The sequence below is a fragment of the Jatropha curcas genome, chromosome 9 (genome assembly GCF_041381405.1).
Source record: "Jatropha curcas cultivar XTBG-Jc1 chromosome 9, XTBG_Jcur_1.0, whole genome shotgun sequence".
In the NCBI taxonomy this organism is placed as follows: domain Eukaryota; kingdom Viridiplantae; phylum Streptophyta; class Magnoliopsida; order Malpighiales; family Euphorbiaceae; genus Jatropha; species Jatropha curcas.
The window spans coordinates 9284859-9311875 of record NC_143159.1 but is presented as its reverse complement, the minus strand read 5'-3'; the positions used below and the strand labels follow the sequence as shown (position 1 = coordinate 9311875).

Sequence of the window (27017 nt, the reverse complement as noted above, 5' to 3'; positions counted from 1 at the left end):
CCAGCACGCGACCCCCCCACCCTCACCTCCTCTCGTTTTCCGACCACCTGAGCTCCTCGCCGTCGTCTCCTAGCCACAGCGTTGATCTCGTCTCTCTCTGTTCGTCTCTGGTATGAGTGGCAGCGCAGGAGGGGTCGCGATGGGAGTTGTGTCGAGCTTTCCTGTTCCGTGACTTTCTGGCGACGCCGACTCCTCTCGCATCACGGAGAAACGCGGTCTCTCCTTCGTTCTTCCCTTCGTCTCCGGCAGCTGTTGCAGCTCAGGTGAGATGCGGTTCTCCTCCTTTGGATCGACGGCAATGGTGACAATGGCTGTTGATGCCCGTTCCGGCTAGACCAGCCACGGGCTCAGCAAACGGACGACAAAATCAAGCTCCCTACTAGATTTCGAGTTTAGGGGGTGTGGATCGCAAAATTCTGGGCGAGAACCATTTTTCCGGCCACCGTGCAAGGCGGCTAGTGGCGGCGGTCCGGTGACCGGCCGGTGACACTCCGGCGAGGCCCAAGAGGCAGAATGATCTCCTCTTCGCGTGGATCATGAAATTGAGGTCCGATTCTCAAACGGTACGCCCTAATATCTATTTCCCAATTTTTGTTTTAAACTTCAAATTTAAAACTATCAATTGATTAAGTTGAAATCAAATATAATCCTTGCTATGAAATTAATTAACTGATATAATGTAGTTACAAATTAATTTTGAACATTATCAAATAAATTACATGATTATTATTATAATTAGGTGAATTGAGGAGGAAAAATAAATTAGAATTAGTTAATTAGTTAATAGATAATCATTAGTTTAAAACTAGCCGATTGTGCATAAGAAAAATAAGGCGAATTTTAGTTGGTTAACGGTTAGATCTGAAATTTTGATAAATTAAGATTTGGGAGGCCTAGCCATTTTTGATATTGATATAAAAACTGAATTTTAATAGATAGTAGTTATAATTAGTTATTGTTAAAATATGTTTTAGCTGCTTAACAAATTAGTTACCATAAAGCTAATAATTTAGTTAACTAATGACTTAATAAATGATCTTATATGGATATTATTAGAATTAGTTTGTAAATTTTTGGTTGAGTGTCGATATTGTTGTTTTGGAAGGAGGATGGGATTTTAAATTGATTGATTGCCCGACAGATGGGCTGCGTGTATTGATTGATACAGATATAACAATATTGTGATATTTGAGCAAGCAGATAGTCCAATTTTTAGGGCAAGTGCTGCCGAAATTTCGCTAGAACTTAGTCTGGTTTTATTTAATAACATAATCAATAAGTTTATTTAGATTAACTCTATAACTTGTTATTTAATAAATAAAGTGCTCTGATTATTTTATTATTATCATGATTATTCATTTAATTATCCAATTATTTTTTTATTTCATCATTGTTGTTTATTGTTAATTTTTATTTATTTATTTAGTTATTTGCATTTAAGAATGGATGTCTATTTGTACATTGCATTACAATGTTCAACTGATCAATATGTCTACAATTAATTGCAATGTTTGATTAATTGTGTTGTGATAATGATATGCTTTGTTTGTGTGGAGTTGGGATGAAATGGGTCACCATGGGTTTGTGAGACTGTTTCTGTTATACGAATCCTGATTCTGATTTCTGTTATATTTTGATTCTGTTATATGGATCCTGATTCTATTTCTGTTAGCCGGATAAATAGGAGATTGGCGCCCTCGTGTGCACCTACCGTTACCGTTACCGTTAACCACGAGTTGGCTTCTCGTCGTTGCGCACCGGACAGTCTAGATTTGATCGCAGCCTGCAGGGTGGCCTCCTGTTGTGAGCGCTTGATGATCTAGATTGGATGGAGACCACCGGGTTGCCTCCTGTTGGTATGAAAAAGAAAAGAGAGGATAGAAAAACAATGAGAGGGCTGGTCAAGTGAGGATTAGACCGGTTGGCCAGTATGGGGGATCGGCTCCCTGGTGCACATGTGAGAGGATGAGCCATGTGGGAGGACAGCTCATCGGGGTTTCAGTGACGCCACTGACCAATTTCCACGTGATGTGAATATATGAAGATGTTAATGATTGTGAGTGCTGGTGATTTGCCATTTGTGTGACTGGCTGCGTGAACATATAACTAGTCGGATGACTAGATTGACATGTTTACACATTTGTGTGACTGCGTGTATTGTGCAATAATTATTACTTCTTAGAAAACTCACATGTTTTGTTTGATGTTTCAGGAAGTAAGTTTTTCTTTAATCCGATTTAGGTTATGTTCCTTCGGCGCAGAGCAATAGAGAAATTTTTCCTAGTTCCATAATTATTTTTCTATGTAATTATGTGTACCAAACTATGTATACCAAAGAGTTAGTGACTCTGCAGTTGTAGGATTTTCATATACTTAGTCATATATTAACATAGACAAAATAATTCTGTAAGCCTATATTAGAATGTGATGTATTGTAAATTGGGTCCGAACTATGGAATGCTGTAGAAGATAAACATGGGCCGAGAAATAATAAAATATATTGAGATTTATTTTTCATAATCATATGGGCTGAATGTGAAAATTTATACCGAGATAATAGATTCTAGTGTTTCAGGCTTACTACAGACTTCGGGGGCTTTAAGCTTATCTGGGCTCTAGTGCCGGTCCGGCCCATGAAATCGGATCGTGACAGTTTATTAGATGAATGTTTTGAGTATCGAATAAGCTAAAAAAAAGACTATAAAAAATTTCTTATATTTAGAATCTCAAGTATTAAATATAAAATTCATTTCAAATTTATAATTTCATTAATTTCTTCCATTATCAAAATTAAAATTATTTATAAATTTTAAAATTAATATAAAATTTTAAATAAATTTCATAAACAACTAACTATTGTTGACATCTACTATGCTTTGACTGTAAATGGAGCAAATCTTGTCAACTTTACGATTAGCTATCCTTTACCAACATTACGACAAATCGTGTTGACATTGACATAAATGCGACACCGTTTCAAATCTTAGCCAAACATAAAATCCGGTTGGGAATTAGGGCAAAACTAACGCGCATCAGCGTCGCCACCACTATAAAATGCCCAACTTACTTGACCACTACTTCGCCTTAAACCCGTCCAAAACGTGGAAGAAAGAAACCTTTTTTTTTTTAATTGCTTTCTTGAAATCGAATCAACTACTGGTTATGATCCCAGATTCTTCGTTTTGTTTTCTTGGTTGATTGAGAGTGATGAATCTTTTGTGCAAACGCAGCGCCGATCTATCTTAAGACTCGCGCTATGAGCGGCACTTCCACACGAGATTTCTGACTCTTCCTTCCATTTTTTTTTTTGACATTCTCTTCCTTCCATTTTTGTTTTCTTGTATTTCAAATCTTTAATTTTCCTTTTCTCTTTGGTGTTTGGTTCCTGAGAAAAGCCAAGAAAAGTAAAAAGAGAAAGTGAGACTCTATTGACTTGAAATACAAACCAAATTCATCTGATTCAGCTTGTGCTGTAAAAGTGATGCAGTAGGATTATTTTGCCTCACCGACATTCGTAAATTACCAAACAATTCCTAATTTGAGGAAGTCTATGGCTGAATATGATCCGTTACGATCCGTTTTAATTTCACACAGGTTGGTTTATAATCACGGTTGAATTAGGTCGCGGTTTACTGGATAAGATCCGATCTATAAATAAATTATAAATTAATTTGATTCGATGAATATTAATACTAAATTATTTACATATTAAATAGATATTATCTCTAATATAGATATTATCTCTGCCATTAGAGTATATTGTAGTTTAAAAGATGTTCTATAACTATATTACCAAATATTTTTAATTTTATTAGTTGTCTTTTTTATTAAGAAATTTAATTTTTCATTGTTGATTATATTATAATGATGATAATAATGATCATATTAAGAAATTTAATTTTAATATCGACCTTGAAATATAATTTATGAAATTTATTATATAATTATATTTTTAAATTATTTAAATTTTTCAGTAATCTTTTTAAAGAGTTTATTTTATTTAAAAATATTATGATTACCATCATTTATTTGACCCATAAATTTATATTGAACTCATACTTAATCAAAGTCATTTATAACCCATAGGTTCACATATTTAATGGGTTGGATTATTGACCTATATATACAGATTAGGTACTTTAAATTAATACCCGACCCACGTACAGTCTTAACTAAGTCTATAATTTATATTATTATTATAATATATATAAATGAAATTATTATTATTATAATATATATAAATGCAAAAATGGAAATAAAACATTTTCTATTTAAACAAAAAAAAATTCGTATTTATATTAATTTTTTTTTAAATTTAAATTCTGTCAATTGTATTAATTTTGTTCTAAATCTCATATTCTACCAAGGAATATAATTTTCTATTAAAAAATTTTTAACTGATTAAAAGAAATAAGTAAACAAGTTATAGTTATGTAAATTAATTGATGGTTTAGAACAAAGAGGAAGAAAATGAAGAACAGCCATGAAATTCGTTCACCAAATGCCAAACATGTAGTGATTTTTACACTTATAATAATACTAAAATGTAGTGATTTTTACACTTATAATTTCTTTTTATTACGTATTATGCATGATGACTAGTATACTCGTTATATATTCATTTTTTATACTTGTTTAGCTTTTTATTTATATAATTAGAGTATAAATTTTCATTTAAATTACAATAAATATAGTAATTTATATATATATATATATATATATATTAAAATATTCTGTGTAATTATATATTTTGCACTGTAATCTCATTGAAAAAAAATTGATATATTGGTTTCTCTCTTAAAAATAACAATTTAAATATGAAATATGTCATTTATATTCTCTTCAACATATTGACTCATATAGTTTTTATTATATGCTAGTTGCTTTTATTTTTTGTTTAAGTACCAAATTGATTTATAAAAATCATCACATAGCTTTTATTTTAAGTTTTATAATTAATTTATAAGTTTTGTTAATAAATTTCACTATAATTTCTTTTAGTAAATAAATATACTTTAACAATTGAATAAGAAACTAATCTAATAAATTGACTTAAATATTTATAAATAATATTTTTTTTTTGTTTTTTATTTTTACTTTTTTAGCCGATCAAAATCACAAAATCATTTAAAAATTTTATTATTTAAAATTATATTCCTTAATTGAAAGAATAGAATGAATTTGATTTTTTTTTTCTTACTAATTAGAATATAATTTTTCAATAAAACATTCAAATATTAATATATTTTAAAAAACACATTCTAGTGTCCTTAAATTTTATTATTTTGAATATTAAGTTTCTAAAACTTTATTTGTCTAAGTGACATTTTCAATTAATATTTCTATAAATCATATATAGACTACACCAATACATCAATAAAATATGTGAGCATTGCAGGCGTCATTTATATTGACCACATCAGTCCTTGGGTTACTCTAACCAAGCTGCAGACGGTGGAATCTATAAAAATAATATTTTATTTCATTAAATTGAGTTGATTTCAAATTGGGATGCGCTTCTTTTTAATGGTTTTGCCAATTAACATAAATAACAACATTAATGATTTTGTTTATTCAAAAATTTTATTAATAATAAGTAATAGCTATTGGTACAGAAGCATAATAATTACAAATAGAAGAAGAAATTATAACGATTTTCTCTTTTAAAATGAAAAAAAGGAAAATGAGATTATAATTTGTTACAACTAAAAAAAGTATCTTTATGCGATATAGTATATTTAATTTAAATAAAATAAAATAATTGTAGTTAATATATGTTAGGATCAAGGTTCTATTTATAAAAATTTACGTTAAATATATAAATTTACTTTTAAACTTTGCAATTTCATTGTTATGACACATTTAATTTCGTAGAGTACTTAAGATTTTTTAACTTGTGAATTTTACATATTTTATGTCCCTCTTGATATTAGTAATAATAATTTTTAAGATTTTTATTTTTTATGTACAAAGTATTGATATTATACATATACGATTTGTACAACTTTTGAAATATAATTTTTCAGTTTTTTTAACTATCCATAGAGTGTATAATTGATATAATTTAATTAAATATGATGTTTAATAGAGTAATTTTTATAAGTATGCATTGTTTAATTGAGGGACACAATAAGTCCTCATAAAATTCAGTATATTACACCATTAATACATACTCCGGTTAAAGGTATTTTATGCATTTGCAATAAAATTTTAATCAATTTTATGTTAGGAAACAACCTAACTAAAGTGATTGGGAAGGGAAAATAGAGAGAAAAAAAAAAAGTAAAACAGAATAATAAAATGATATATTAAATTTGTCGAAAATTAGAATAGTATATATTTGATAACCTATTTATATAAGCTAACTCATTAACTAATTACTATTATATCCTAACATTTTTAGGTGAAATAAGATAAAAAATAATTTTTTACTAGTAATATTTACAATGTGATTAGTTAGCACGTGTTTTGCACGTGCCACTCCAACATACTTCTCGAACAAGATTCCGGTAGGACTAGGAGAAATCGATAATTCAATAAATAAGCTCTTGCACGTGGCAACCTGTAAAAAGCGCCTTATCCATCCAAAGGAATACGCATAGCCATGCGCTTTACATCACCCAAGTAACTCAACGTTGAAATTCACCAAACTAGACTAAATCTTTCTTCAGAATTACCATTTTACCCTTAAAATAATTGATTTGGCAGGCTACTGAAGCGAGTAGCTAATACAAAATCTACAACAGCGAGTGGTACAAGAAAAACACAACTATTGAACAAATACAATTTCCAAAAGCGGGAACAACTTCCCCGTTTTGAATTTAAACTAACAGACCTTCAAATTCCCAACGGAGGACTTAGTTACCTTCTTCACCTACTTAAGTTTAATTATCCTGAACCGATGAGAAATTCGAGTTTCAAAAAATAAACATGGATTTTCATTCTTTGAAGAGAAAGGAATTGCAGGCTCTCTGCAAGAAACATGGTTTACCTGCAAATAAAACCAACATTCAAATGGCGGATTCTTTGACTTTGACTCTAAAGGTTTGACGTTATTCATATTCTATTTAAATTTTGTTTCTTTGTTTGTAATTTTTCTTATTATTGAGTAACTCAGTGATTATTACTGTTTGTTCTGTTTGATTGCTATGGAAATGGATTAGAGGGTAAGGAAAAATCGAGATTTATATTTTCCAATTCTTTATTTAATTAAATTCTATTATCTTTTGCAAAATGATATATTGAAAAAAAAATTAAAAATTTTGTCCCACTTTTTATATATATAACTTAAATACTATTCAGATTGATTAATAGCAAGATATGCAATTTTCTAAATTGTACACAGGTAAACGATAAACCCATTTCTGGGGAAGATAGGGAACTTGTAAAGAGGAAAAAGGAAGTCAGGTTCAGTCCTGATGACGAAATACGCGAATATGAACCATCAGTGTATAGAATAGGAGGCAGAAGGACCAGGAGAACAAGCTTGGCTAATCCCGAGTTAAAGGAAATAGGAACGAGCAATCCTTCTAATAACGGTTCGGGAAAGAAGAGGGGCAGACCAAGTGAAAAAGTTGGAAATGTAGGTCGAGTCACTCGGTCTCAAGCAAAGGTTAATAAGGAGATCTCTAATTCTTTGATTGAGAGTGAGTTAAAGAGGATAGGGAGAAATGGTCTGAAGCAGAAATCTAAAGAGCCTCATAGTGTTAGGAGATCAAAAAGAAATGTAGGCAACCTTGTAGATGCAGAATTTATTGAAGTTGAAGTCGTGGGTAAGATTAGACGGTCTCAAAGGCAGTCTGTAAAGAATGATCGTGTAATTGGCGGTGAAAATGAATTTATTGGCGTTATGGACGAATCTTCAAAGGGTTTAGGTAGAAATGGTTCTAGGCGTAAATCTTTTGCCTGCATTAATGATAAGGTGGGAAAAGATGGAGAAAAGGTGTTCACGGAGGACAGAAAGAGATTGAGAAATACAGATTTGAAAGTAGCTAATGAAGTTAAAGCTACTTTGCAAACTAGAGAAGATATTGAGAAGGCTTCTCTCCCTGCTGCTGGCCTACGGAGGTCGAGGCGCAAAACTGCAGTGTTGAACTCTTCTTCTGTCACTGTTGAAGAGAGGACAGGAAAAGTTGTTCTTGCTGGCAAAGTGAAGCAACTAAACAAAGAAGTTTCAGGAAGAGAAGCCTCTTTGACTAATGAAGTTCGAAGGAGGTCTACTAGACGCAGTTCAGTAGCAATCACTGATAAAATGAATGAAGTTGCTGCTAGACTTGGGCGGCGGAAAAGAAAATTTGAACATGAAGCTATTCACGAGACGGAAACGTCCATGGTTTTGGATAAACCCTTAGTTGGACAACCTCCTAGACTCTCTACACGATTTGCTTCTGAATCTGTTGAGAAGAAGCAAAAATCCTCATTAAATATGCCAATTGTAATAAAAGAAACTACATTTAGTAAAACTTCACAAAGTGAAGATTCTGGATCGGTTATGACAGATGTCAAAAGCTTGGGGAAGAAAGGGGAAGCCAAAAGCAAATCCACTGGAAAAAGTAATATTGCTCTGCAATCTGACACTGGGGAACAGATAGGTATTGTAACAGATTCTGAGCAAACTTTGTTTGCAATTCCAATCAAGTTGGCAAGTGCTTCTACAGAAGAAACATCAACAGTTGCTAATAATAATTTGGTTGTTTATGAGAAGAACATTGATTTGAAGGATGACAGAGGAAAATCGATCTCAAATGATTGTATCGATGGTGGTGCAGATGATCAATCATCTCGAACGTTTGATAGCAGTGCAAATTTAGTTGGTAATAATTCAGCTGAAATTAAATTTGCCAGAGTTCAAGAAAAAACTTGTGATGTAGTTTTGCTATTTGATGGTTTCTTAAGTGCAAATCCACCAGCTTTTGCAGGTAACAGAATTTCTATGAAAGGATGATTTTGAATGTCTTTAGTGTTTACTAACTATGTTCTTAATCTATAGGTGAAAGCTTCAATTCCTTAGAATCGGAGAAAGAGTCAGCAATAGAGGAAATAATAAAGGGCAAGAATGGGCACGATGGAACTAACGGTATCATTAATCACTCAACTGAAGTTGATTGCGTCTCTATTCAGGGAGATGGAGTGCATGACCTAAATAGAACTGAACAGGATAATACAACGGAAGAAATTGAGCAGAAAATAGTTCATGATAACGGGAGTTCATTACCAGCAGTCAGAACAGATATTGTTACAAAGAGCACAAAAGATGTATTCCTGGAAAGTGATGGTGATGTTTCTTCTACGGCAGTTGGAAAAATACATGGTCAAGGAGATGGAGTCGATACTCTCAAAAAGACTGAACACGATGATACAACAGATAAACTTCAGTATGAAGCGGTACCTTGTACTGGGAAAGCAAGCTTGTTTACTTCTGAGAACAGTGTTATCCAATTTGTTGATGAAGAGGGAAATGCCAGTGATGCTGCTGAGCTACCAAGAACGAGTTTCGCAAATGAACATCAATGTGGGAAAGCTACATATCTGTTTACACCAGAAGTGGAGGATACCAACGAATATCAAAATTTTTCTACTACCAGTGTTGATTTAAAATGTAAGAATCCATCAACTCTTATATGTTATTTGAATCGTTTAATGTGCTTTTTCCTTTGTCTTGTAATGGACCATTATTTTAAAATGCTTGTTGTTACATTTGTTGCAGCCCTTCATATTGGATGCACAACTTCAAAAGATAACTGTGAACGTCAACAAGGTTTGTTCCGTACTTACTACTTTTCAAGAATTGGATACTCTTTTGGTGGTTCTCTAATAATGTTTAATTGGACATAAAAAAATTTCTAAGATTTTCAAAAGGATTATTGAACAATGTCTGCGGGCAAGAGAATCTAAGATTTGCCTTCTGTAAGACTTCATACTATAACTTGATGGGCTTTCGTTCTAATTGTCATTGGGTTAGTTCTCATGCAAAATTTTTTTTCTTTTGGAGAACGGAAAACAACATTACCACAAGTTTTTTACTTTTCTTGACAACATTCTTAATCACTTATAACCATGCTATAGAATTTTTTTTTTTTTCTTTCTCTCCTGCTTACTCGAATTCATATGTTACAACTTTGTAGATATTGCAGATGAGAATACAGGAATGGCTAATTCAAATTGTGAAGTTGAAAAGAATGTTTTGGAAGAAGCACTAGTAGATCATTCACCTCAATTTAATCTAGAAGAAGTGCAAGATAGAAAAGAGAGCAATACTGCAATAACAAAGAACTATAATGATGATGTCTTCTGTCAACAAGGTTTTGTAGATTGCATGGCTGGGAGAAAAGAAGTTAATTTTGACAGTAATGGTGGTCAACCATTTTCAATGGAAGCATCCTCCGAACCAATTATTCAAGAACAGCCTTCTGAGAAAGAATCAGCTGTAGAGGGGAAGTGGAGTATTAATTCTATCAAAGAGGTTGTAAACAGAAGTGGTAAAGTTGTGGAAGGACAGTTGAATGCAGATCAGCGTGAAGAGGTTGTAAGAGAGGGAAATGCAGAGTGTTCTTGGGTAACTAAGCTTTCAGACCATGATGGTAGTGAGGAAGTGGTTAGAAAGGTGAATGGCAGTGTTGATGAAATTTTGTCTCAAACTACTTGTCAAGAAAATGAAATATCTTCTGGAAAGAATGTTGAATTGATTGCAAAGTCTTCCGTCAGCATCAAAAGGATTGACAGGAGGGAGGAGAAAGAAAAGTCATGTGAAAAGAGAGATTTAAAGGTTATAACTTCTGAGTATTTCATTGTTGAGCACTTGGAAGATAAGAGGGTTCCAGAATCATGTGATGGTCTATGTGAAAATGATGAAGTAGCTGATGAAGAAACACGCACGGTGACAATGAGCATACAGGCGGCAATAGATGAGGTTGCGGGTGGTATGCAATCAAATAGCACAGCAGTACCCGGTAAAACGGTTTCAAACTTTGGAGATGAGTTATTGAATATTAAAGATTCTAGTCTGGTTGCTTTGGATGAGCTTGCATCTACTAATTTTAGGAGCATTGATAAGACATATAGTGGGGCCGTGGACACGGAAAGTCAATTTGAAGGCAAGGCAGTTTATGTTGACAGTCTCAGAGAGAAATACGTCATGGAGTCTGGCACAGGTGATTTTATAGATTTGAACGCGGATGTCAAAGCTGCACATACAAGGGTAAATTTTGGAAGAAAAGATGACATTTTTGAAGTTAAGGACATCAACAGTGATGCTGAGAAGGAATTTGAGAATACTTTTTTCTCATACCGTGGTTATCATCTTTGCCTTTTCTCTCTGAAACATTTAATTTATGATGATCCTAGAATGCGAATTTCTTTTTTACCTGAAACTGTCTAAAAGTAATTAGTATTGATCTTAGTCTCTTTTTTTTTTTTTTTTTTATTAATTGAAGCAAGTTAATTTATTCTTTCCCTATGTGAATTTAGTAGACAACCTATTTGGTAACTACATTAGGATTGAGACAGACTGAAGGGAAAAATACTTTGAATAACTATCCAACAGGTTGCTAGACAACAACTTTAAGCCGCAAGGGCATCGTAAGGAAAATAATCTGGGAATAGAATGACTGTATTTCTGTTGGAATGCAGTGATGCACATCCATATTATTTGTTATAAAACTCCTTGTTTCTTAACAGCAGATTCTGTTGGACAGTTTTGACAAGTATACAAATTTTACCTATTCTTTTTCTCCTTCCTTTGAGTCATTTGATGCAAAATGGCATGAATTCCCCTAACTAATAATTATATCTCTTGGATGGGCAGAAGTTACGTCCTTCAAGATTCAATCTGAATCTGCCATGTTCACTAAGCGGGAGTCCAATTTGATTCAAGGGAATGGAGAACAACAAGGGAGATTTGCAGAATCTGATGAGTATACCTTGGATGACAATTCAGGAAGCAAGGATTCCGATCAGATAATGCATGCAGAACAAGGTGTAGTTGAAAAATCTGAAGGGGAAAACTTAGGAGCCAAGGATTTTGAGCGTAATGTGCCAGTAGAAGATATTACCAATATTGAGAAAGCTGGGAAAGTTGCTGAAATGAATTTTGTTGAGGTTTTCCGCTCTGTTACAGATGAACCCATATTTGGGGATAGGTTTAATGAAGTATGTTCTGCCAAGCAACATTTTGTTTATCTTCAGAATCATGGGGATAAGAGGGTTGATAATTCTCTCTCTGCTGCACGTGAAGGGATTTGTGAAGATGCTCCTAAAGTTAATGATAAGAAAAATGATGATTTAGACAAGTGCATTGCAAAACGTTCTCCTGATAACAATATTTCCTCTTCTGGTTTTCAAAGCATCAGCGAAAATGGTGCATATTCTGAAGATAAAGAAGTTTGCACAGCAACCTGTGGAGATATTGATAAACAAGAAGATGTGCAAGTTAGAGAGGCTGCTTTGTCAGTTTTTTCGGATGATGCATCACATGATTCCTATTGTGGGAAAACTGAAATTGCTTCAGGTGGTTTTATTACACAGCAGAATACAAATGGATCTTATGGTAAGTGATACCTCCTACTGTAGTGTTGCAAGAACGTGTTATTTTGAAGAGATTTATATCTAAGAAGATTGGTTTGAATATGATAAAGAAAGTATTTTGATATCAGCTTAGCTTCTCACTACGTGAATTATTGAATAGTATTACAGTATATGTTTACAATATCCTCGGTTTCTTAATTTGGATATGAACTTTTTTTTGTGGGAAATGCAGAAGAGGTCAAGGATCAAGTGATGGAGGATGGTGGAACTATAAATGGAGAAAATGGCAGGAATCAGATGGCTTGTGAGGATCTGCATGATCCTATAGATAGTTTGAGCCCAAGAAACAGTGTAGGAGATCATCAGGACGTCGCTAAGGAACAACTTAATGTGCATCAAGGCATCAGTGATAATGGTGCATATGCAGAAGGCAGAAAAGTTTGCCCGGCAACCCCTGGAGAGTTTGACGAACTAGAAGAGGTAGGAACAGTTGGAGAAACTGCTTTATCAGTTTTTTCAGATGACACATCACATGAAACAGTGGGGTCCATACTATCAAGTTGCAGCAAGTGGGAAGGCAGCAGACCCGCAGAAATTCTATTATTTGCTGATAACTTTTGTGGTAAACCTGAATTTGTATCAGGTACTTCTTTTACACAGAAGAATTCTCAAGCATTTCATGGTAATTGATCCCAACACCTTATTGTCTCTTCAAAGTAGTATATTGGCGGAGCTTTTTCTACAAAATTTGGTTTGAATTTGATAGACTAGAAACTTGATATAAACTTAGCTTAACTACCAGAATTCTGAGTTGGCTTTACAGCAGGCTAATATTTTTCTTACTTTGTTAACTTGAGATATCCTTTTTATGTGTAAAATTGATTAGAGTTTGAGGATCAAGAGCATAAAGAAATTTTATTAACAGAGAAAAGTGGAACTCAGATAGCTTGTGAAGATCTAAAATATCCTGCAGATGGTTCAAGCCTAGGAAATAAAGTGAGAAATCATCAGGAGGCTGTGAAAGATCAACTTAATGTGCATCAAGATATTGAAACAGCTTTAACGGATGATCATGATTCTGTAATTCTAAACAAACTCTTACGTGATAATAAAAATATGATCCACTCTGCAGAGGGTGGGGAAGCGCATTGTTTGAACGAGCTTGAAGATGAGCTTCCATCTGTTACTGATTCTAAGAAAGCTGCCAACTTTGAAAGCCCTGATGCAATTTCTCCATTCAAAAATGAGCCTGTTGTTGATTCCAAGACTATTTCTGCAGTTAGAGCTTCTTCTTATAAGGGTAGGTACTTAATGCTTTAATTAAAGGTCAATAAAAGATTAATGCTATTACGACTTGGTTATGCAATTTTTAACAATTTTGCTATCCAAACTGCCAGAAAATGAAGCCCTGGAGCTGAATTTGTTTTTCGGGATGGGAGAAGAATATGATATTGAAGAACCAAGAGAACAGGCATCACAAGTCAATTTGACAAGTGAGGAAGCTAGAGAGTCACCAGAAAAAATAATGATTATCGATTCACCTGCTAAACAAGTTGCTGAAGACCAACATGGTGAATGTGAAGATCAAATAGAAGGCCATTACCTTCCAAATTCAGATGAGGCTAATTTTGACAAAGCTAAAGAGCCGCAGATTCAGGCTAGTGTGTCTAACGTTTTTGATGACATGCAAGATTTTATCTTTTCTGGGTTTCAAGAAAATAGATCGGACAAGACCGAGTCAAATGCCAATTTCATTGTTGAAAATGAGGGAGAAGCAACAGAGTTGACAGATGTTTTGCCAAAAACATGTCAAACGGCACTGGACCAATCTTCTGGGGTTTGTCAAGGTACAACCCTTTTTATCTGAAGTTCGTGTTATCTTTTTTTGTTCTTGGATTTAGGCACAAGAAAATATTCACATAGAAATTATTTGTAATACCTGCTTTCAATTTGATAGATAGAATCACAGAAAATATGATAAAATTAACTTAGCTTCACTCTACCATAGTTCTTAATTGGCATATGTGAATAACTTTTCTTGTAGATAAACATTTTAAGTGTGCATTGCAGAAGAGCTCGAGGATCAAATGTTGAAGGATCAAGAAATTATAGCAGGAGAAAATGATGGAGCTCTGATAGCTTTTGAGAATCTAAATGATTCTACAGATGGTCGAAGCCTAGATAACAATGCAAGAAATCACCAGGAGGATGCTAAAGAGCAACTTAACGACTGTCAAGCTAGTGGAGCAGATTTAATGGATGTTCATGATTGTTTAACTCTAAGAAAACTATTTCCCAACTTTGAAGACCTAAACGCTATTCCTACCAAAAATGAGGCAGTGGCTGACTGCAAGATTATATCTGCTTCTAGTGGTTCTCCCTTAAATGGTAGGTACATAATGCCTGAAGTAAAGGAGTCCAGTATAGATCCTTTGATGTTATTGAAGCTTGGTTTTGCAGTCCCTAACAATTTTTCATCTCTTTAAATATCAGAAAATGAAGCCTTTGAATATGAGGAAAAGCAAAGTGAGCAGGCACCACAAATCAATTTGATAAGTAAGGATGCTGGAGTGTTGCCTGGAAATGCAATTTTTATTGAATCCTCTGCTACACAAGTCATTGAAGATAAACAAACTGAACCTGAGTATCTAATGGAAGTCAGTAACCTTGCAGAGAACAATTTTGAACAGGACAAAGATTTACAAGAAAATGAACCTGTAGAGGTCAAGGAAAATGCTTTTCATGATACTGTTTTATTTGAGCAAACACTGGATTGCGATCCAAGCAATTTAAAAGAAGATCTGATTGCTAATCTTATTGGTGAAAGTGAGGAAGAAATGAAGTTGGTAAAGGATGTCCCAGAAATAGGTGAAACGAAAGTGGATCATCAATCTGCAGTGCTATCTTCTGGGGTTGGTCAAGGTAAAAACTCGTTACCAAAACATTTTATTTTCTTTTGTTTGCAGTTTGCACTTGTTCCTTAACATGTTATGAATTTTCTGTCAGACTTCACTGCTGGAGATGGTAAAAGCTGCCAAGGCATGTTTCAATCAGCTAAAAAGGCAAGTCCATTGAGGAACTTGACTGGCTTTATTCAAGGAACACCCCAAAAGGTTTTTGACTCATGTGCTATTAACGAGAATGCACTGAGCATGAAGAAGGTCCAAGTTGGTAGTCTGACAGCCCCTAAGACCTTGATAAAGAGGCGTCCTCTGGAGGATATTAGCAAGAAATAGAAATTATTGTTCTTGCTCATTGGATATTTTATTTACTCTTTTATTTGTGTTTCTTTTTGTCTTAATATCAGCATATCTCATGCATTATTTGTAAAGAAAGGTATGGAACAAGTTGATCAACATATATAGTTTCTAGTTGCTCAGAAACTAATGTGAACGAAACCATAGGACACTGAAGTTAAACGTTTTATTTACCCATATAGCATTTGATTTGTCTAAGTTTAAGCAACTAGTGTATGTGATATTTCTGGTTGCACTTGGAGAGTTGAAAGTTTTTGAAGTTATGATTCTCCTTGAGATTTATTTCTAGAAGCAATTGTTCATGCACGTGGCAATCGCAGAACATAAATTCGGACAAATATAAAACTCAATCCATTTCTGAGGAGGGATAGTTCCAAGAAAAGAAGCAATTTTGTATTTGTTCTTCCTTGAGAAGGGGATTATGGTATATAATTTATGTGAAAGCTTGTTCTCTGAAATTACAGACAGAACTAATAGCAACCAGAAAATCCACATGTATCAAAAGAATGAATATCAAATAGGCAAAACAGGTGACTATATGTCTATGCCCTTATATCTACACCACCCCCCACCCTAATTTTCCTCGAGAGCTTATTGAAGAAGAACCAAACTGTTTTAAAGGATGCCTTTCAACTATCATGAAAAATATAGCTTTCTTATGCATGCCTAAAATGACTTTCTACATTTAAACTCAAAATCTAACCTTCTATATCATGTACCTTAGTCACAATTTAGCCCACAAATTTCTAACACAATACCATCTTTCGACAAAAATGGGTTGACCCGAACCCACAAAAGTGAGAATATTGAAGCTAGAAGTATCGCCCAGACAACAACAATGGTGGGAACCCGGTCTTGTTTCGCCATCAGTCCTTTGAGGAATGGATAAAGATGGGCAATGACCCAGACAGCAAAGAATAACCTACCAAAGAGTGGACCCCATGAATCATAACCGTTACCAATGGCATCTCCAACTCCGACCATGATGCCGATTATGTTTATGATAAGCAAGGTCATGGGAGGGATCAACAGGGATGTCCATTTAAACACGTAGAGCTCGGAAAATTCCCCGTCATCTGCTGCTTTAGAAGTAACTGTAAAATTAGTATTAACACCTGCCAAGACCTTAAGCAGACCTTGAAAAAGAGCAAATAGATGGGATGAGGTTCCACCAATCACCCAAAACTGCTCATTTCTCCACCAGTCATGTATGCCAACACCTCCCCATTGCATTTCAAGTATGCCAGTTGCAGCTATGGAAATGAAGAGGGCTATGAAAATGAGACCTGCATAGTTACTTATCTGCATTCACATGTAGACAATATTCGTGAGGAAATCTTGCAAATTACTGAAACTAAGCTTAAATTTTAGAAATAAAAAGACATTAGGTTGGTGACAAAAGGGAATACCTCAGGGACAATGAATTTCCCCGTAACAAGGCAAACAGCTGGCAATGTACAGTAGACAAGCAAGGGAATTGATGTCAATGGGTACACAACTGAGTTTATGTATGAAAAGCGCTCCAGCGGTTTCAATCCATTCCCATATCCATACCATATTGGACAATGCCTACTCAACAAAATCTCGACAGAACCTAGTGCCCATCGGAGAACCTGGTGTAGACGATCTGAAAGGTTTATTGGAGCTGATCCCTTAAATGCAGGTCTGTCTGGTATGCAATATACAGATCGCCAACCATGGCAATGCATCTTGAAGCCTGTCAATATATCCTCAGTGACAGAACCATAGATCCACCCGACCTAGAATATAATTAAAATTTATACAAGAGCTTTAAAGAAAGCCTTGGGAAACAGAACATTGAGTTTGGAATATTGACTTATGGCATATATGTACCTCTTTTCCCCATTCAGTTTTGTCTTCATATCCACAGCTAATGACATGAATAGCCTCTTTCAAAAGAGATGCAGAAGTTGCTTCTTTTGGAATACCGCCTTCTTCCATGAGAGTTGATGCTATAAAAACTGGTGACTGTCCAAATTTTTTCTCAAATTTTACTTGGGACATTAACTCTGATTTGTCATTATCTATTCCTGCATTGAAAATGCAATTACTATATAAACATACAACTAAAGATCAGTAAAACCATAGAGAAAAAAAAGAGCACCAAGTAAAATTGCTAAATGTAGTTAATTCAGTCGAGAAAATTTAAGATCGAATTAAGAGGTGCCAAAGTGTGAAGGAAAGCTCATTTGTTATATAGAGGTGTCAACTTCATCAGCAAGCTTTATACCCTCACCTTCAATACCCTCCTCGATATTTTCTAATGCATATATCTGCTTGTTAGCCTCCTTGTTCTTCATCTTTTTCTCATTTGATTTTGCTTTCTTATTCTTCTTCTTTCTAGATTTGCAACAGCAGCAACAACACCATCTTGGCCAGCAATTACACGTCTTCCCTGGTGGCTTCTTCTTGATGGGCGCATCATATCCATAAAGTGCCTGCCTCCTGAAGACACATCCAGTACCAACATATATAGGACCTTGGATCCCATCCAATCCTTTCATGTTGATCTGCAATTATAAAAAAAATCAGTCTCCTCAAGACAATAAAACAGGTATATTTGTGTTTACCATACAGCAGTATTGAGATAGTTACATACATCAAAGAATACAACATTCCGATTGGAGTATCTATCATGACGGTCAATCCCATCAAATCTTTGAGGAAATTGTACATAACATACTTTCTTTCCAGATGTTGGATCCATCATAAAGCACATGGCTTCACGAAGTGCCTTACTGTTGTTTATATAGTGATCACAATCAACATTCAGAAGGTATGGAGCATTTGTTATGATTGCAGATACCCTCACCTTCATTAACCAGCCAAAACAAAACAGTTAGATATGGGAAAACATTGATAAACTGGCCGAATAAGTTAGAGAGGGAGGAAGCTCTACCAAAGCATTCATTGCCCCGGCCTTTTTGTGGTGATCAAATCCTGGTCTCTTCTCACGAGACACATAAACTAGACGAGGCAATTCATTTCCTTCAAGATCATGAACACCGTTACGACCCAAGAAAACCTGAAGAGAGATAATGAGTTTTAGATCACTAAAATTTTCATCATCTTAGTATAAGGTTGAGCCAGATGCATAACATGGAACACGCATGATACTAACGAATACATTCAAATAACTTCTTTACCTGAATCATTCCAGGATGATCCCTGACATTATTCCCAGGCCAAGGAGTCCCATCCTGCATTGTCCAACCATCCTCAGGAACCTTCTGTGCCATGGCAACCAATCCATTTATTCGAACTTTAAACTCTTCATATTCTCTCTGCACCAACACATGGAACCAATGAAAAGAAAAAAAAAATCATTATTTGGAGACAACCAAAGATGTTTATATCCAGGAGAGTAATTTAACATTTGTACAAACTCTAAAGGGAAAATCCAAAAACCTTCATGGCACGGCGTTCCCTAATGAATGTTGGATCTACTTTATCTTTCAAATAGTCAACCTTCTGGGCAAAGTACCATTCTGGGGCCCTGGGTTCAATTTTGAACTTCTTGCAGAAAGGGACCCACTTTCTTGCAAATTCGGATGTTTCTGAGAGTGCTTCAAAGGTAAGCATGGCAGCACCATCATCTGAGACATAGCACGCAACTTTGTCTACTGGATAATCTACAGAAAGAATGGACAAAACTGTGTTTGCAGTAATGAGTGGAGGTTCTTTCAAAGGATCAACAGTACTAACAAATATGTCTATAGCAGCCAACTCAGATGGTTTCCCCTCTTTCTCATACCTGTTAACAAATCTTAAACATTAAAATGTGAAATTGCCAACGCATGCTACCATCAGAGAGAAAAGAATGTCTACCTCAATGATAATCGATCAAGATATGTTTCACGCTTAATGGGGTACCATTTAGGGAACTGATCAAATATCCAAGATATGGCAAACCATATTTCACAAATTATCGACGTTAGCCACAATCCATAAGCATCATTGACAGGGTGGAGAATTCTGTAGTGAAAGAAGAGGCCAAGAATTGCAAGCCGGAGAATAACTATCATTCTATAAGGATTTATCTTGCTGGATGAGATCGGTAACTTCCTTGATAGAGGCTGCCTCCCTTCATCCATCCTACCAAAGCATATAAATAAATTAATTGCTATAAAATGGACTATTAGCAGAATCAATTCAAACAAAAAAAACACAGTAAAAAAATTGGATCTTTGCTTCCTAGACCAGTTTAAGCAATGAAATTGCAGAATACTGCCACTTAAAACAAAAACCAACCCGTAATCACAAACAAGTTGGGATCAACTATATGAATTTTTGGTTTCTATTGTGCTTTATTTACAATTAAGTCCACTCTTACGTCAAGAATTAGGTAATGTCTAGAATCCTGCCACTTATGATAGGCAAACTTTTGCAATGTGCAAGAATTTAATCTAATAAATTCTGGGCACATATACCAAAGACATGCCTAATTGCACTCTTTTGGTGCCTAAAATGTCTTGCTTAACAAACGCACACAAGTATGCAGTATGCCTGCATAGTGCGTACTATTATGAGATACTAAATATCTTCATTTTGTCAGTTTCATTGCAGTTACATTACAGCTTTATTGCTAAGGCATAGTTGTGAAAAGCCTGCAGTCATATCCAAATGTTTTTACATTCTGATAGGTTTCATTTGCAGCCCCACATCCATGGTGAAACCTGGTACTTATAGCATTGTGCCAATACAACACATTTACATGCATGGAGTTCAAGCTATCTGAAAAAGATATTAAGTTACTTAATTGCAATAAATTAGATACAATTCAGCCAATTCAATGAGAAAGCTGAGAAAATGACTTACATTGGCAAATCAGGATCATCCAATTCATCTCCACCATCCTTTCCACCTTGATGCTTAACCACCTGAAGTTTTTCATTCTGCTTTTTCTTCCACTCCTCCATTCTCTCCTTCCATGCAATGGTTCCATACCCATACACTGCCAAGTCTTTCTTAGGATCCATTGCCCTTGGTGGTACTGCAGCATCACACAAAGTAAGCAAAACTAAGCAAGGGAATAACAAATCTAAAAAGCAATCAGAATCAAATGAATTTCAGAAATATTAGACTTACAAGACATTGGTGAATCAGGAAATGGCAATGGGTGAATCCGTTTCCCACAAAATGGTGGTATAATAAGGGCATGCTTATCAGAGGAAATACCAACATCCTACACCAAAAGAGTCACAATAACACCAAATGAATAGCTAGCTATAAATTGTGATTATATTCCAAGAATAGAGTACCAACGACAAATTAAAATATGAGTTATAAATAATAATTACATTGAAGACCCAAAAAAAGAAGAAAACTTCCATAAAAACACAATTCACCTCTTCACGATAAGTGAGGAGAGGAATCCCAGGAGCTGCAGAAACAGAATCCGACTCAGATGGTGTTCCAAACTCTGAAACATTTGCATGTGTACTCCTGCCGATATTAAGGTGAGCAGAGAGCATAGCCTCAGCAATATGTTGAGGGTCTCTTCTGTCATGAGCAGAAATATCAAACTCATTCTCCAAATCATCTATATCTTCCTCTTCTTCATCCCCTTCAACTCTAGGGCTCCCTGCAATAGCTCAGGTTTTTAGTAATCACTAAACTGCTATGACGGGTGGCAAGAAACAAAATGAACAACAGAACAAACAAGCGAGAGACTAACCTTTAATTCGCTTATATCTGGTTTTGCATTGAGGACAGGCTTGGTTTCCCTCTCTTCTTTCATACTCGTAGCAATGTCTACAAACAGGGAATGCACATTCATTACAAGCAACAAAAGGCTCCCCATCTCTTGTAAACTCTATCTCATCCCCACAGATCTGGCAAATTTGCCCACTCAGTTCTTCAACAGAAGTCACCTGCAATTGGAAAACACCGTGTCAACATAAACTCAATAAGATTGTAGAGCATCAAACCAAAAGTTACAAAAGTGAATTTTAACGATTCATTTCACTCAAGGATTTGTAATCAGATTATTCATGCAGAACCAAGTTGTATTGACTGGCTCTGAAATCTAGAAACTAAAGAGGAAGAAAAAACAGTAACTAATTGATGATGAAAAATTTTGAGAAACATACATTAGCACATGGATAAACAAAAGAAAATGCATATTTTGCATAAATACAATGGTTTAAACTACTAATTTTTCGTCAACAGTAAACTTAAAAGGTATCGAATGAGGCATTGGATTAAAAGGACAGGGGGAACCATCACAAAACAATAGTTATAGCTTTGAAACCAACTTGTAACATTGAGCTTCATACAAAATCAATTGTTACCGCGTAAATAACTTCAAAATGGGCCAATGGATATCTTCAAACCGTAGGAATGGGTTAAAGAAATACTTTAAAAGACTCAAAACCAACACATTTCTGATTTCTGAAGCTAAAACTCTTCAAAGTTTAACAACAGCAGATATCTGAAGAGCACTTACTCTTGAAATCTCATCAGCATTGATGAGAACAAACTCGTTTCTGTTGTGAGAACCTGCAATGAGTCTCCCTTTCGTTTCCATGAAGCCAAAAATAGAAAGCTTTGAAACTCAACTCAGTACCTTCACTGTATCAACCCCTTTTCTTCATTCATCACTCAAAACCCACTAAGCACAAAGCTCTCTTTAACTCTCTCCCTCACTCGCTCTCTTTCACAGCTTTAGCCCACTCTTGTAGGCTCCCGTTACAAGAAACACCAAACAACCTCACATCCCATTATAGTATTAATGACAGAGAGAGAAAGAAAGAGAGGAGAGATAAAGAAATAGAAAAAGAATTTTAGAAATGCCAATAAACGATAAAATAATAAGAGAAAATGAGAAATTGGACAAAAGTATTTTATTAAAAAAAAGAACAATAACAATAATTATAATAATAACAACAGTGTCTTTGTTAGCGTTTGTTGGTGAATGATTCCTTTCTTCAAAGACCCAGCTTTCCACTAGACGGGTTCTCTGTGTTAAGGTCATTGGTCTTGATCTGTGACACCATTTTGTTCATTTCTTGGAATATAAAATTACAGAGACAAAAAGTAAATTTTTAAAGAGAGAAAGAGAAAGTCTTCTTATTTATTTTTAATTTGAAAAAATAAAAGAGAAAGAGAAGAATCTAACAAAATGCAGTTCAACACAGAAGGAGACGAGATAGAGACGGGGACAAGAGAAGAGATCAGGACTGAGGAGTTACCTCACTGTATGTATATGCACATACGGTATAAATACTCTACCTGGATTAAATAAAGAAATGGAAATGATGTTTGATGGGGACCCAGAATTTCAATTTTACAATGGTGAAAACAGAGCTGCCGGTGGTGGGACTAGAGGGTGGTACTCCATCGCTAGTGGTATTGTGGTGGTGATTGATGGGTATTTTTGTAATTTGCGTTGCCGGTCAACTGTATTGTGAGCAGTCAAAGGAGAGATAATAGTTTTTTTTTAAGAGTGAAAAGAGAATGTGTTTGTTTTCACTTTTCAAAGACGAGTTATATTATATCAGAACGAAAGTGCCACGTGTGGCTCGTGAAAATGGTGTTTTCTGGCACGAAATAGATATAAAAAAATATATTTGATATATATTTAGTTTACTTTTTAAAAGTAATGGTAAAATAGATACAAAAAATCTTTAATTTACTAAAATTTTATACAACAAAAATACAAATTTATAAATTCTTAGTTTTAAAAGAGATTTATTTAGAACTTAAAAAAAAAGAGATTTATTTATTAATGAGATGTAGTAATTCTCTCACATTCTTTATATTCTTTATATGAAAATTGAGAAGTGAAATCTCAGGTTTGAGTGCAAAACGAAAGATGCAAAATTTCTAAAAATCATCTTTAAACAAATTTTAAAAGAGTTCTATCTATTAATTACATATGGTCTAATTAGTCTTCTCACATTATTCATACAAGAAATCTCAAATTCTGAGCGAATTTGATTTAAAAATTAACGGGTTAAGAATTCAAAATTTAGAGTGATCATTTTTAATTACTTGAATGTCAATCTTGGCAATCACTTTTTTCATTTAATTATTTTTCATTTAAATTTCTATTGTATTGCAATAAATGGAAATTATTTAATTTCTTGCTCTAATGATTTCATATGCGACCAAAATAGCCTTATGTTGTGGGAAACGTTTCTTTGTTTTTGTATCTGTATACGTTTTAATGCCTTTGTAACAGAAGAGGAAAGCAAATTGAATGCTTGTTCTGAATACCTAATTCACTCACTTTATTGACAAAAAGTAATTGCAACAAAATGTATTACATCGCTATTCCTAAAAATAACAAAATAATAAACAACAAAAAGCTCTTTCCTTTCATTTTTTTTTTTTTTTTTTGGGTTCTATTCTTTATTTCTATATAAGTGTTATGTGTATAGCTTGGCATGGAAGTAAAGTATTGTATTGGTGCGCATGGGTATTTTTATTTTATATATAATATGTTAATGTGGGTTCAAGGTTTAGGTTAATGTAATTGGTAGTTATTACTTAATACTCAAGGATGTTAAGGTTATGCATACAAGGAATGCACCTTTGCTTTTAGCTTTCTACATAGAAAATGTTGTCTTTTTTTTTTTTAATTATTTTACAAAGGAAAAAAAAAAGTAATAATCTATATATAATTTTGGTTAGCTTGATTGATTATGTTTTTTTCTGTGCAAGCATATATTAATATGTATGCTTTCTTCTTGTTCTTCTTCTTTTTCTTTTTTTTTTAAGAATTGAAATGGGTTCTATAATTAGGATGATTCTCTCAAATTTCATAATTTCTAATATTTTATCTGATTTAAATATGAGATTTTAAAGATAAACATTTTACATTTAACTATTTGGATATTTTACTTTGATTAATCTATATGTTAAATGATGTTTTTCCAATGTTACATTTGATACAATAACTACTTTTATAAATAAAATTTAATTTTGAGATAAAAGATAATTTGATCAGATTACTATTTGCTTTATTATAATTTAGGAGAATTAATTGTTTCAATCCCGTGCAAAAACTTTAAATGAATTATAGTTCTTGACAGAGGGGATATTTTGTTACTGAGTGATGAATTATTCTTATTAATGAAATTTTAATGCAATTGTACTACAATCAATATGATGAGATTTTAACTCTTAAGAGATTGTTGAATGTAAAGATTCAACATTGAGGATAAGAATGGTTGGTTCATTGAATCAGTGATTTGGGAAAGGAAAATGGAATCAGGACTTACTTGAATATTTAAAATTGTGGTTTTGATTCCAATTTAATTGGTTTTGGATTAATTTCCTTTCTTATCTATGATTCAAGTCGATTCTGATTTCGATTTCAATTCGACCTCTTTTTAATTTAAATGGAGAAAAATAAGAAAAGACGCAAACGACCCTTTTGATTGTTAGGCTCATAAGTTAGTTTTTTTTTTTAAAAAAAAATGAGATCACCAAAAGCACTGATACTATCAGTTTCAGTCCAAAAACTTTTGTGGAATTTGATGGAATAGGCCAAAACTTGGCTTTCTAATCAATTTTGATTTGATTCAAGATCAATATTTTTGGATTGACAGTCCAAGCCTTTTTTCAATTTGGTTTTGATTCAAATCAGACCAGTGGCTACACATGATGAAGAACCTCTTTAGACTTGTTTAGTAAGGGTATTAATTTAATTTTAACAGACAAAAAGATTGGAAGCATTTTATGTTAAAACTCTATTGTATTTTTTTTCAATATTCAAAATTCACTGGTCCGACTAATTCAGATTTGACTTAGCTCAGGTCTACAAAAGGCCATCCTTCCGAGTATTTAAAGGAACTTCATTCCTCAGGTTCGAATTCAAGACTTTTTGATTTGTTGTGCTTTTTCCTTTTCTCTAGTAATTGCTTCTATAATTTTCTTTTTGAAAGGTTTGCTTTTGGAATTTTTTAACCACCAAAAAAAAGGAAAGAGAAAGACTTTGCATAAGCTGTATTTAGCCAAGTCTAATGGGTTTTTATACTGAAAAGGAAAAACAAGCCTCTTTGGTTTCTTTATTTGAAAGAAGACTTTATATTTTAAACTCATAAATTATATGCATTTGGTATAAAATAAATAAATAAAGAATTTTGCTAAATGGCACAATCTGCACTCATTTACAATTACATCCTTAGTATGACGTCAATAATATCTAAACTGCTAAAAAATTGTTTAAGGACATAAATTGTGTCAAAAATATTTTCCGATAAATATATCGTATTGTGCTTATTATAAAAGGAGTAAATGTATTTTTAGATACACTATAAATTATTTGAATCATTTAATTATTTAATACCAATTAAATAACTTTCAATTTCAAGTTTAAGTTCACCCACTTGAGCTTTCGTATTATAATTGATTAATTTGTAGTTGACATTTCTTCTTCCATAGATTTAGATCTATCTATTAATATATATTTATAAATAAAACGTGCATTAGCATTTCAAGTAATATAAATTTAAGTAGCAACTAAATTCTAATATTGCCACATTGATGTTGCAACTAACTTATGTTTAAAATAATCATAGTTGGATTAGTAAATGGATATGTATATTTATGTTTTTTAAAGTAAAATATTAAAAAATAATTTTTAATTTTTGTACATATTAAAAAAATAAATTATTAAGTAATTGGCAGATAAAAGAGATTTGTTCACAAATCAATTTTTTTTTAAAAAAATAAAAAGTCCGTCTAATATGTAATTAGTATCTATAATTTTTTTATAGAAAAAATTTACCTAAACCGCCCCATTTATGGACCAAACAAATAAAAACAAAGATTTTTCAAAAAATATTTTATTTTTTTTTAAGTATATAGCTAGAAACATCTCGTTTTAATAAAAGTCTTTAATTTTATTAATTTGGTATGAATTCCATCTAAATAAATTATTTATTTCGGGGAAAAAAAAAAGTGTCGGTAGCCATAAATTCCAGGTTAAGAAGAGAAGAAGAATAAAGCCAATACACTTAATCTCAAATCTTATCATGGGTTATGATAAAGAAAGTGATTGAGCAACTAATGATTGTTTCTGTTTCTCTTTTGTCATATATATTCTATGTATGGATAATAGATTCCAAAAGAGTGGTTGTGATTTATTTATTTATTTAGTTTTATAAATCATGTAATTTAAGAATAAAGAAAAGCCCTTTGCCAATTATACATATATATGTTCTAGCACATTATGATATTAGTGGGAGAATCCAAAGAATTTTTTTT

At 33.4% G+C, this 27017-nt stretch overlaps 2 protein-coding genes across 10 annotated transcripts; one reads left to right on the top strand and one right to left on the bottom strand.

The window, feature by feature from the left end:
• The first annotated feature begins 6828 nt into the window (after nt 1-6828).
• LOC105640927 (uncharacterized) lies at nt 6829-15956 on the top strand. 9 transcript variants are annotated; one of them, XM_012225336.4, is made up of 13 exons: nt 6829-7044; nt 7346-8918; nt 8990-9598; nt 9707-9757; nt 10125-11291; nt 11804-12544; nt 12755-13204; nt 13409-13822; nt 13920-14369; nt 14593-14910; nt 15016-15078; nt 15196-15444; nt 15529-15956. In XM_012225336.4, the coding sequence occupies exons 1-13, from the start codon at nt 6931-6933 to the stop codon at nt 15756-15758; spliced, it is 6429 nt and encodes a 2142-aa protein (XP_012080726.1). In that variant the 5' UTR covers nt 6829-6930; the 3' UTR covers nt 15759-15956. The 9 variants fall into 9 exon arrangements, with proteins under 9 accessions (XP_012080726.1, XP_020537682.1, XP_012080725.1 ...); XM_020682023.3 differs by having other exon boundaries at nt 10125-11288; nt 15016-15444; XM_012225335.4 differs by having other exon boundaries at nt 6830-7044; nt 10134-11291; nt 15016-15444.
• Nucleotides 15957-16150: 194 nt separating this feature from the next.
• LOC105640928 (cellulose synthase A catalytic subunit 2 [UDP-forming]) lies at nt 16151-22909 on the bottom strand. The gene is made up of 14 exons (XM_012225338.4): nt 22249-22909; nt 21478-21673; nt 21149-21384; nt 20889-20985; nt 20619-20793; nt 19629-19895; nt 19209-19554; nt 18947-19084; nt 18700-18825; nt 18400-18612; nt 18037-18310; nt 17634-17830; nt 17189-17539; nt 16151-17081 (listed from the first exon to the last, which is right to left on the bottom strand). Exons 1-14 carry the CDS (start codon nt 22327-22329, stop codon nt 16500-16502), a joined length of 3279 nt encoding a protein of 1092 aa, XP_012080728.1. The 5' UTR covers nt 22330-22909; the 3' UTR covers nt 16151-16499.
• Between the last annotated feature and the right edge of the window lie 4108 nt (nt 22910-27017).

What these genes read in the sequence shown, in the direction of transcription:
- LOC105640927 (XM_012225334.4), top strand. Translation starts at nt 6,931, where the DNA reads ATGGATTTTCATTCTTTGAAGAGAAAGGAATTGCAGGCTCTCTGCAAG. An exon ending in TACTTTTTTCTCATACCGTG is followed by an intron (nt 11,292 to 11,803) that starts GTTATCATCTTT and finishes TTGGATGGGCAG; the next exon opens with AAGTTACGTCCTTCAAGATT. An exon ending in GAATACAAATGGATCTTATG is followed by an intron (nt 12,545 to 12,754) that starts GTAAGTGATACC and finishes TGGGAAATGCAG; the next exon opens with AAGAGGTCAAGGATCAAGTG.
- LOC105640928 (XM_012225338.4), bottom strand. Translation starts at nt 22,329, where the DNA reads ATGGAAACGAAAGGGAGACTCATTGCAGGTTCTCACAACAGAAACGAG. An exon ending in GGAATGTTGTATTCTTTGAT is followed by an intron (nt 18,311 to 18,399) that starts GTATGTAACTAT and finishes TTATAATTGCAG; the next exon opens with ATCAACATGAAAGGATTGGA. An exon ending in AAACTGAATGGGGAAAAGAG is followed by an intron (nt 17,540 to 17,633) that starts GTACATATATGC and finishes ATTATATTCTAG; the next exon opens with GTCGGGTGGATCTATGGTTC.